Source organism: Acanthisitta chloris, unplaced genomic scaffold (genome assembly GCF_000695815.1).
Source record: "Acanthisitta chloris isolate BGI_N310 unplaced genomic scaffold, ASM69581v1 scaffold923, whole genome shotgun sequence".
In the NCBI taxonomy this organism is placed as follows: domain Eukaryota; kingdom Metazoa; phylum Chordata; class Aves; order Passeriformes; family Acanthisittidae; genus Acanthisitta; species Acanthisitta chloris.
Window position 1 is genome coordinate 3977 of NW_008666301.1, and position 12087 is coordinate 16063.

Genomic DNA, 12087 nt, shown 5'->3' on the forward strand with positions numbered 1-12087 from the left:
ACAGAATGAAAGCACCTCTAAGCAGTGAGGCAGTTTGTACTTCCTGACCCAAATTAGTAATTGGCAAGTGTTTGTTTAATGAGTGCCATTGTACCTGGAATATCCTCCACCCAGCTTGTTTAAACAAGAGGCTTATAATTATAATCATGTGTGACGTCATTATCATCACCATTTCCTTATCAGCAGATTGATTTTACAAGCACGGGATTTTGATCTCTTGATCAGTGAGGCAGTTTGTACTTCCTGACCCAAATTAGTAATTGGCAAGTGTTTGTTTAATGAGTGCCATTGTACCTGGAATATCCTCCACCCAGCTTGTTTAAACAAGAGGCTTATAATTATAATCATGTGTGACGTCATTATCATCACCATTTCCTTATCAGCAGATTGATTTTACAAGCACGGGATTTTGATCTCTTGATTTGATCAGGCAGGAAGTGGACTTAGGTCAGTGGGGTGGGTGAGAGGGAGCAGAGACAGCTACTCAGAACCTGAGTTCAGCAGTGAGTCAGTGATGGGGGGTGGAATTTGGCAGCAGATGCACAAAACACAACTGTACAAGAGCACTCTCCCTGACTTCATACAAATGCTGGGTTTGCTTTCTCTTGATTGTAATTGGAGGTTGAATATTTGTAAGATTGATTGAATTATAACATTTCAGCCTGTTCCTGTCCTGGAATTTAGAAATGTAGTTTAATTTACTAGTGTTGTTCTTAGTTTCATAATCTCTGCTTGGGTTTGTCAAGGTGTTGTTGTCACCATTTATTTTTATTGGTTAACAGTTATAGGGCAGGTTGGAGGAGCCTCCAGCGTGGAGCTTGGACTCCAAACAGTATTTATTTCTAATTGATTTGTGAGCAGTTTAGGAACTGCTACAGTTTGTGCATTGCTGCTGTCAGCTTCACTTTTGTGGTGTTACTACCTTGATCTCAATTCACTGACTGGGAAGGTGGAGGACGACTCACTGTGATTTATTTAGTTAAGATGGGAGAAAAAAATCAAAATATTCTATAAGCAGTGCAGCTAATGAATACTGGATTCACACCCTAAGGTCAAGCCCCCATTCCTCTCCTCTTGTGCACACTGTGAGGAGATAGTGAACTCCCTGCCTGCATTCCCTACCTGTTTGGATGGATGAACAGCAGCATATGCTGTGGTGGGCTACATAAATACCTCTCAAATGGCTATGAGACTGCTAAAAATATCTTTCCCTTCTTGGAGAAATTATTCTTGGGTCTTTCTTAAGGCAGCGTTTAATTTTCACGGTACCTATTCACAAATTAACACCTGTGAGATGTCTAATCTTCTGTTAGATATGACTGAAGTGTGTTCAGACCTGGGGGGAAGGAGATGGGCGGATCAGCGTATGCACTGACGGCATAAATTTCATTTCCATAGCAAGGCTAAAATTAATATAGGCTGTGGCTTCCTGACTCTTCCTTTGCATAAAAATCTCGTGGGTGAGAGCAGCACAGAGCCTGAGGATATTTGAATAAAGAGTGGTAAGATGATACAGGGAAATCATCAGTGCCTTTTTTCTTTTCTTGTCCCTAGCCAAAATGGACCTCGTGCTACCTATTCTGAGTGGCTGTTCAAGATGAGTGGGGAAAGAGAAGGCATCTCCCGATACCGTGTTATGTACAGGTAGGTTTTAAAAGAGATCTGCATGTAAAATACAGAGGCTAGAGTGTGCACATGCAGAGGAGTTGTAGAAATTCCCATTAAAAAATATGATCTGCATTATAATATGATGCCTAGATCTGATTTTGCTCATTTACTATTTTGTCTTACTGGAGATGCTCTGCAGGAGGAGTTTAGTTCTGCCAAAAATCCCACCAGAGCAAAGGAGTGCTTCCAGAACCTTGCTTGCTTCCTTAAGAAGGTATCTAGAAGCAGATGCTGCTCTTGAACTTTATTTTCTAGGTGTCTTGTTCCTAGTTAGGCAGTCAGGTAGGCTGCCTCAGAGCCTGAGTATCTGCTGAAGTTGGACAGAAAAAAATCACCATGATTCACTAAGAACTTAAGAATGCTTGATGGTTTGGGTCCCAACTTGAGGGAGAAATTCCTCTCTCAGAGGAATTTCCATAGCTGCCTAGATCTAGCACTGTGGGGGCACAAAGGGAAGAGTCCTGCAGAGCATTTCTGACAACTTGCTTAAGCAAGTGTCTTGTTTTTTAAAGGAAAAAGTTGACTCATATAACTTAGTGCCTCTACATTAATACTTGTATTCAGATCCAGAATGTGCTTTTGAAGTAAATTCTCAGTCAACCCAACTCGTCTTCTGTCTGCTTGCACCAGGGAGCAGTCCTCTAACACACAACTCTGCTGCTTTCAGAGGGAACTAGACCGAAAGGAGAGCACCTGGTACATTCCAGCTGCTCACAAGCATTCCATTCCCAGAGCTAGACATGGGCTAGGCCAAAGCTCCTTCCCCAAATCCATATGGCATGGATGTCCCCAGCACCAGCTCCTTAGTTCTCTTGCTTTCCCTTGTGCTGCACTACTTTCTAGTGTCAGTATAGCCTCAGCATACCTCTGAGAGATTTAATCTGTGCCTTGGTGTCTCTGCTTGGAAGAGACTATCCAGCCAGAAAGCGCACGATTGTATAGCTGTTTTAAAACTTGACCCAGCTACTTAATTTGGGGGGGAATAGACAAAACTACATACTCTTTTGTATTAAGAAATGTCGGTCTTAAAAAATAACTGCTGGGAGAAAATGAGAGGGTGGAGGTACTGCTAATAGCAGGTAAAAGTTTTTGGGCCAGCTCTGTGTGGCTTGCTGTATGTACTGCTTACTGGGGTAAGCAACATGCACTAGTGTGGTCATGGCCACATCTTAGCGTTCAGTGTCTGGTGGGCTGTGGTTTCAGTAGCTGACGTTACTCCTTCGTTGATTTCCAGAAATGCCAGCCGTACAGAAGCAGTCATGTCCTTCAGAAGAAGGGAGAGCAGTGTTCCAGCAGACCTGCTGCGGTGAGTGTGCTGTTAATGGCTGCACATTGGGCAGTGGATGTCAGTGTTTGTATCTGTGTTGAACCAGGGAGTTCTCTTTCGTTAAGGAGAGCCTTTGTGAGAATGAGCACGTCTCCCGAAGCCTTCCTGGCACTGCGGTCCCATTTTGCCAGATCGCACGCTCTAATGTGCATCAGCCACTGGATACTCGGTATTGGAGACAGACATCTGTCCAACTTCATGATTAACAAGGAGACAGGTGGCATGGTGGGAATAGACTTCGGATACGCGTTTGGCACAGCCACACAGGTATTTGTTTCTGAACTAATTTGTTGCAGCTTTTGCGTTTATTATGTGCATTCTCAGTACTGAATTCTATGTTTTTCAGCTGCCATTGTTCTGGTGCAAAATAATCTTTGCAAGTTATTTCTAGTTAATAGAATCAAACCTCTGTGTCCAGGTATTCTCAGGCAAGTGGGGAGCTATGGAGTGTCACGGAGTCCATGTGGTGCTGTTTTATGTAGTTCAGCCAAGCTTTCAACCACTATCACTAAATATTCATGACTAGAGCTTTGATGTCACAACTTGGTCCAGTTTTATGGTGTTGCAGGTTTCAAAGCTTAAAAAGAACAAAATACTCCTTTCTAATTCTTCTGTTCCAAGGCTTCTTATTTCTTGTTTTCTTTTGACTGTCTTTCCCCTTGCCTAGTTTTTGAGGGTGCCAGAACTGATGCCTTTTCGCCTGACTCGCCAGTTCGTTAATCTGATGATGCCAGTCAGAGAGTGGGGACTCATTTACAGTGTGATGGTGCATGCCCTAAGGGCATATCGTTCAGATCCAGATCTCCTCATCAGCACAATGGATGTATTTGTAAAAGAGCCTTCTTTGGACTGGAAGGTGGGGGTTTTCCTCTTTCCTTTTTCTTCATGTGAAAATCCTCAGGCTGTGATAAGAATAAAGCTGATCAAAAAGAAGTATCTCTTGATGCGAGTTCTCACTGTTCCTCTTATCTTTCTTTGTTTTATTAAGTTCCCGGAGAAATCGGCCTGAAAGGTTTTAACATTGCAGAATTCTATATTGATGGACAAGGAATAGTAGCATGTGTCTGTGTTATCAGTGTACTGTTCTTTATCTGCATGATAATCCTAAAAATCCTAAAATCTTGGATTCACATTATGTTACTTATGGCAGCAGCATAATTATTTTAAACTTTCTGCACTGAGTCTCTTTAAATTTACATTAACAGCACTGTATATATCAAAGTAACAATAGCAGAGAAAAAATCTGAAACTAGTTGTGCTTCAGTAACTTGAGTTGTAAATTAAAGTCAAGTCATAGGCAAGCTAGACATCATCCACTACTTTACCCTCCATTGCATCTGCAGTGAAGAGTCACTGACTTAACTCGCTGTGACCTGGCAGCTTAAAAGTCTTTTTAAGTGTATGATTTATGATAAATAGGGTAAATTTGTTTTCTCTTTAGCATTTTGAACAAAGACAGCTGAAAGACGGAGGCACATGGATTAAGGATATAAACACATCCGAAGTAAACTGGTACCCTTTGCAAAAAGTCAGCTATGTCAGAAGAAAGCTTACGGGTGCCAATCCAGCAGTAATCACTTGGTAAGATGCTCTCTTTGCTTTAAACTGCTCTACTAAGAGCTTTGGCAGGATCCTCTGTCAGATTTTGCACCCTTTGGATAGAACGATGGCTAGGAAAAGAGAAGAGGGAGACAGGGCAAAATTTCAACAAACCTTCTGTCAGAATTGTTTTGGTCCACGTACAAGCTCTCTGAATCACCCTGCCAGTCAAAATACCAGATACCTTCCCATGTGAGTTTTCTTGCTCCAGCTCAGGCCTCCTGAGCAGTTTTACTGCTCCTGGCAACGTAGACCTCCCCACCCTGTCAGCCTGCTTAACCTCACACTCGTCACTCCACTGCTCTTTGTGTTCATCTCCACAGCTTTTAGGCTAGGGGTAATATTTAAATCAATATATGCTTCTGCTTGAAATGGAACCTGAACCAGCTGTAGGGAGGCATGGAGGTAAGCTGCTTCCTGAAAACAACAAATTCAAATCTGATGGCATTCTTATGTCTAGTCGAGTCTGGCTCAAGCCAGAATGTCTTTAAGTTCAGTTAAAAGTACAATTAATCCCTTCCATCCTCTCTTAAAAAGACATTTTGGATTAATCAAGGGAAAGACAAAAAAGCAAAGAAAGTGAGCCTGTTTTAAAACCATACAAATATTGAAAAGTGCAGGACTTGGGAGGAGTCCTTTTTGTGGTCAAGGCTGAACTGAAAAAGGCAGCAAAATACTTCTTACAGGCCCAAATCAGCAGGGCAGGTAAAGAGATCAACAGCTTGGACGTGAACTGCTGCATCCTTCTTGCCGTTGGAGACCTTTGACAAGATTGGCATATACGTGGTAAATCTCCACGGGTAAAGGACACCCTGAAATCGCCAGTTTTCACTGGCCCAGCCTTTTACAGCTCTTGAACAGTCTCCACGTCTTAATCTCGATTCAGGCAGTGGTATTTTTCAAGTGCTGTTTTGTACTTAAAAATCCTTCTCAGATTTTTTGCTTGTTTCTTTTAGTAAGAGCTTATTTTTGTGTTCTCCATTTCAGCGATGAACTACGCCTGGGCCACGAGAAGTCGTCTTCGTATAAGGATTTTGCAGCTGTGGCTCGTGGTAATGCTAATCATGATATCAGGGCCAAAGAGCCAGAGGATGGACTTTCAGAGGAGACCCAAGTGAGATGCCTCATCGATCAAGCAACAGACCCCAATATTCTTGGCAGAGTCTGGGAAGGATGGGAGCCCTGGATGTGAGGAGCTGCTCTCTAAAGCCCAGTCTGCCAAGGGACTTGTACCGTAACACACAGCTGAACCAGATCAGAATTGTAAGGCCTAAAAGAACAAAACCTCTTAACTGCTTTTATCATTATTTAACTTGGCTAATAGAGAAAATGTATGTTTTGTAATAAAGCTATATTCAAACAGAGATTTTTTTCTTTTTTTTTTATCGTTTTCCTTGTATGTGGTTTTGTAACAAAGCAGCTTTATTGTCTTTGTGTTAAAATCAATATAGAAGGAACCAGAAGCTATAGAGCTTAAAGATTTATTTGAAAGGCACTGAGATCAGTCAGCAGAAAGCACAAATTCATACTCTGCAAACTTGTAGGCATCCGTGTGCTTTTGTCTTTTACAAAGACCTTTATGACAATCAACTGAAACTGTTCTGCAGATATATATTATTTGTAATTAAAATGAGAAGATTTTTGTATCAATTGTATCAGTGGAGCCCATAGTAAGATTAAACAGAAAATGGTTTTTAGCTCTAGATAACGCCTGAAGTATCTGAACAGCTATTCATTACTGGATAATGAGATGGTAATGATGAGACTGTTCCAGGAGATTGTTTTTTAGCAATTAGAGGTTATACTCTGTTATCCTTGTGTTTTAGAAGTCTGCACTTCTCACATTGTCTTAACTCCAAATTATTTGTTTGGCCAAAGCCAAAAGTAGTCACTGACAACACAGCAGAGCACTGTAAGCTTCTTGCCATAACTGCAGCACAGGAATGGCTACTGCATTTTGGAATTTCCTTATGCCAAAGTGTGGCGGTTGTGCCAGATGTGGCTCTTCCTCTCTGGCAGCCAGTTCTCAGGTGTGCTGGTTTTGGCTGGGGAGTGGCTAGTGTGGGGCTATGGTTGGATTTGTGCTGGCAACTGTTGATAGCACAGGGATGTTTCATTATTGCTGGGCATTATTGCACAGGGACAAGTCCTCTTCTGCTCCTCACACTGTGAGGAGGCTGGGGGTGCACATGGAGTTGGGAGGGAACACAGCCAGGACAGCTGACCCCAAGGGATATACCATTCCCTATAGTGCTCAGTATACAGTGCTGGGGGAAGAAGGAGAAAGAGGGAGAGACGTTTGGGGCGATGATGTTTGTCTTCCCAAGATGGAAGCCCAGTTCTCCTGGGGATGGCTCAACACCTGCCTGCCCATGGGAAGTGGTGAATGAATTCCTTGTTTTGCTTTGCTTGCATGCATAGCTTTTGCTTTACCTATTAAGCTGTCTTTACCTCAACCCACAAGTTTTCTCACTTTTCTCTCTCACTGCAGGGGAGTGATCAAAGCAGCTGTGTGAGGCTGAGTTTCTGGCTGAGGTTAAACCATGACAAGAGGTAACCTTGGCTACAAGTGCAGTGCAGCACAGACAGCAAGGGGGAAAGAGAGGGCTCTAAAATACTACTGTTGATTATTACCCAGAATTCACTGTAGGATACAGATTCCATTGAGGCTTTTAATAATTATCATAAAAGGTGTAATAGAAAGTGAGTCTTTGCCCTTTCACTACTTAAAAGCTTTCCCTCCTGCCTCCGTGGCAGTGGGGCAGTTCTGGTCTCACCAAGGGCCACGTCTGCTGCTGGCACCAAGTCTCAAATGAATCCGTCAGCTGGAGAACAGAGGAATCTGCCTCCTGGATACTACTCCATGAAAAACTCAGGATGGGGAAGACTACTGAGGCCTAATGAATAGGGAGGGAGTTTTTCTGTTTCAGATACTTTCCAGCAACAATTACTATTTGTTACCTTACTTCTTAATAAATATACTCAATTGTTTTTGTCAGTAGCATAATAATTCATGAAATTCTGATTATTTTTATCAGAGTTTATTAATTTAAAATATTGTTCAGATTTATTTTTGTAGAGGAAACATGTATTGAAAAACAAAAATAAACTTTCTGCTGTGTACTTCATTTTCCAAAGTTAATTTATAGCACTTTAATTGCAGATAGCTTCCACATTTACCCATTTATAGAGAAGATAATTAGTGGTCAGTGGGTTTGGTTTGGGTTTTTTCATAAAAGTGTTTGATACAGTCTGGTTTTATAGACACTTCAGTAAGATGTCTTGGTGTATTTTGTTCTTTTAATCTCTGCTATCACTGAAGACAGCAGCGTTATGACGAGAATTTGGTCTGGTGAGCTACCCTGGCTTTCATGCTGTCACTATACAAATACAAGAAAGTTTAAAGCACAATAAAAAAAACAACATGAAAAGGCAAGGGGACATTTGGAAATCAAGTGGCTGGTCGTAGGAGGTGTTTAGTAGCGCTTTTGGCACATACCTCAGATATTTGCTAGGTACTTTGACCTGTACTGCAGAGGACAAAGTTTAGGTTTATAGTTTAACGAGGCTCTTCTCTTAAGACTTTTGATATCATCAGCAACACTAGATGTTTGTGCAGAGCAGGCCTCACTCCTTGGCCTTTTGGAATGGGCTGGAGCCGGAGTTCAGCCAGCCTTTCCAGGGGAGGGGGACTGGGGGTGACCACAGCTCTGTGCCCTCTGCTCCCTTTAGTCCCTAGTGAAAAGTCAGGGGTGAAAGCAACCCTGACAGTGTAAACAGGAACATGTCCATGACAATTACATAGTCAAAAGCTCCATTTTTGCCCTAAAGTGCAATATTTAGAAGCCTCAGCTACATCAGTCCTTAGTGGTGATGTATTTGTCAAGCTCATGTGTCAGCTAAGGAGCAAAGTATGAAGCTGCTGCATTTTCATGAGCAGAGGACTCATCCTGTATGAAGTAAATGTAGTTGCCCTAACAGAGCTGCCCTATGCAGCTGAATGAGCCTGGAAACGACCTCCAGCATTTGCTGGGGCTGCTATCCCCAATGCTGACTGAAGAGTGCTGCTCTCAGGAAGATACAGCAGCTAAATGGAAAGGCTGGAGCCAGCCTGTGAAACAGCAAGGGAAGTACCGACGCAATGCAAACCTCAAGCCACTGGGCTTGTTGCTTTGTGGGGGGGTTTATTTGGCTTTCAGAAAAGAGTGAGATCATGCGAAGTTCAGAGTCAAAGGCTGCATCAGGTGTCACGTTGCAAAACAAAACTTGGGAACTATTCACAAGTATGGCAGAATTATTTCCTTTTCAGATTAAATAACGAGATGGATCTGGAAATCCAGAAGTTGCATCTAAAAAAAGCAGGTAAACTATTAACATATATTCTCAATAGGTTTTTCTCAGTGTCTATAATGATATTCATGTTTATACTAATCCTTGCCATCCCTGCCAATCTTAAAATTTCCCTCTAAGTAAGAATAACAGTACTGCAGAACCCAGAGGGAAGCTCTGGAGCTGCAGCCTGCAGTCTCCTTTCCCAGCTGATAGAAATTCCTGCATGCTGCTTCTCATACTCAGAATTTTCCCTTAGTCCCCATCACTGCCCCCCAGTTTAAATGTTGTCTTGAAGTGTCTGTGGTTGAGATGTGGTACAGCACCAGCACATGTTTGGGCACAGGAAGGAGCCTATGAACTTTGCACAAAAAAACCTGAATTGGGCTCATATTCAGTCATGGAATAAGGAATTTCCTACGGCTCTTCTGGCCTTCCACTTAAGGGCTTGGCCAGCTGCTTCCCAAAGTAAGCATCTATATAGAGACACACTTCCCCCCAAACTTCATGTTTTTCAAAATCAAGGAGTTAAAATAAGGATTTATTGCTGCTGCCTTAAAATTCTTTTCTCCCTCACAAATACTGAGGATGAGCGTCTGCCGAGTCACTTTAGCAACACTCCCTTGGAAATAACGTGGGCTTTAAAAATTTCCTTTGTTAAACTATGCTGCTTGTAAGAAATGGCACCTACACAGAAAGGTCACACCCTGACAGCCACCCACAGCACGGAATGGTGCCACTGGTCTTGCAGCAAAGCTACCAATAGCTACACTTTGCATCAATTTAACAAGACTCCAGAATAGGGTGTTTAGGGGGGGGTTTGTTGCATAAAGGTTTGGGCCTCAAAGATGATCAGAGGGCTATGAAGACAGGCTGAGAGATTTGGGGCTGTTCAGCCTGGAGAAGAGAAGGCTCCAGGGAGACCCTACTGCACCCTTTCAGTACCTAAGAGGTCTTACAGAAAAGATGGAAAGGGAGTTTTTATTAGGGTCTATAGTGACACCACAAGGAGGAATGGTCTTAAACTGAAAGTGAGTATGTTTGGATTGGCTATTGGGATGAAATTCTTCACTGTGAAGGTGGTGAGACACAGGAACACCCTAACAAACCATCCCTTCACCTTTTTCCCCCTTGTCAGATGGCTCTTTGCCCTTGCACGCCTCAGGAGCTAGTGTCCTGCTGCTGCTGCCTCATCCCCATAACCTCAAGAGCAGAAAAGATCTCTATAGCCTCACCATGCTCCCAGCATGTCCCAAAAAGTCCTGCACATCTGGTTGGGTTGCCAGAGGCAAGCATGCTGGGAGCAGGATGGAGATCATTAAAGCTAGGCCGAGGCATTGCCCAGTTTCCTTACCCTTCCTGAGTGGCCTGTCCCCTTTTCATGAGGAAGAACTAGTCAGAAATAAAGTGTGATATAATCGCTGTCTCTGAAGGGCTCAGAGTCCTGGTGCTTCTCTGAGATTCACAGCCAGCACTCCAGAGTAAGTTAAAGCCTAGTCTTTGCTTCTTAGACAAAAGTTTCTTGTCCTGTCTCACCAGGTTTCAATCCTTTGCATGATTTGGAGCAGGAACCACAAGCAAGTTTGAAAGAATTTATTCCGAAATTCAGAATCTCAAATGCTTCTTACTGCAGTTTTAAAATTACTGGATCCCAGAGACAAGCCACGATTCGCTGGTCAGGTAATCAGCAGGGTGGCTAAGAGAATCAAGGGCTTGTCTGTACTTCACTGCTCATGAACTTACTTATGCAGATGGGAACAGATGTAGCTGCTGAGATACCAAACAAATCCACCCTAGGAAACAGTAGAGCATGGGTATAGTCCTGCTTTCAGACCAGTGCTTTGGTAAGCAACAAGTATCACATGCTCCTGGGTGCTTCACTACAGGTGTGGTACCACCCCAGGGCTTCACACCCTGCATGACACGTGGGGGAACCCCCTCAGATGTTCTCCTGAAATCACACATCTCAGGCTCAGCAACAAACACAATCAACTCACCTTCCAGGGCATTGCTCTCACTGATTAGTTTTGGGGGACAGGCATCAACAGGTCTGACCACAAGCTCTGAACACACCTCCAGGTCCTGAAGACCCTGTAGACAAAGCTGTACCCTCCATGGTGAGGCTTATGTGCAACACAGATGGCTTATACTGAGGTTTACACCAGGGTTTCATGCCCCACGGTCACCTTTTACTGAGAGACTTTGAGAACCTAATTGCCATGAGGCAAGGTGCCCAGTGGGAGCCAGGTGACCTGGCCAGGAATTGCTTCTTCTTTTTGGAGTAACACATGATGGATGGGCATTAAATGAGACTGTTCAGGCTGGCGTAGTGGCCTGCCAACACTGGCTGATGACCAGCTGCCCTTTGGGGTAAGGACTTCAGTGAGCTGAAAGCATAGCACAGTTCTGCATGCAAACAGTTAAATGAGGTGCTTTCCAAGCCAAATCATAATTTTATGATGACAACAAGTGAGATGTATCTCCTTCCAGCAATCAATAGACCCTGTCACAGAGCAAGGGGAGAGACAGCAGGTATCAGACTACCTTCATATACAGAGAAAGGGTCCAGGAGCACCACGGGATGGTCTCAGTTCCCTGTTGGACAGCCAGGCCAGGCCAGGCTGGGGGCAGGTGATACAGAGTCATACAACATGAATAGACCCAAGTGCTAATGGGCAGAAAATAATGTGTAAAAGGGGTTCGGGCATTCTTTTTTTTTTACCATGTGAAAAAAAATGTGCAACCACTTCTTGTGTCACTGTCAAGTTCAGAGGTTGATGCTCATGCAGATGGAAGTTGTGTGATCAATACTTTGATGAGGAAGGAAATCAAGTTTATTTAAACATAACATCTCTGCGGGATGAACAGCAGCACTAGAGTTAAAAGCAAAGCCAAGCCTCTCAAAGCGAAACCTTACCTGTCAGATGCAAAACCTCACCTGTCAGGCACAGCTTCCCCGGATCCCACAAACCTTCCCACGAGGAGTTTAAATCCAAAGGGAGAGCATGTACCAGTCCTGTCCCAACTACTTAGGTTAAAATACGCACCCCTGTGACAAACAGCTGCGGTACTGCAACAGCTGCGGCAGCGGCAGCTGGAGCTGTGCCCGGGGAGAGGCGGCAGGCTCGGCGTGACCGGCACGACCCCGCGGTGCCCGGACAGCC

The 12087-nt window shown here is 43.6% G+C and overlaps 1 protein-coding gene across 1 annotated transcript in view; it reads left to right on the forward strand.

The window, feature by feature from the left end:
* Positions 1 to 5786, forward strand: part of LOC103799689 (DNA-dependent protein kinase catalytic subunit-like) — a gene marked incomplete at its 5' end in the record, with an annotated part of 7616 nt that extends 1830 nt beyond the window's left edge. The window contains 6 exons of the mRNA XM_009072034.1: positions 1555 to 1644; positions 2903 to 2974; positions 3061 to 3262; positions 3663 to 3851; positions 4437 to 4576; positions 5582 to 5786. Of these exons, the coding sequence (XP_009070282.1) occupies positions 1555 to 1644; positions 2903 to 2974; positions 3061 to 3262; positions 3663 to 3851; positions 4437 to 4576; positions 5582 to 5786 (898 nt within the window). The remainder of the gene's footprint in view (positions 1 to 1554; positions 1645 to 2902; positions 2975 to 3060; positions 3263 to 3662; positions 3852 to 4436; positions 4577 to 5581) is intronic.
* Positions 5787 to 12087: the final 6301 nt, after the last annotated feature.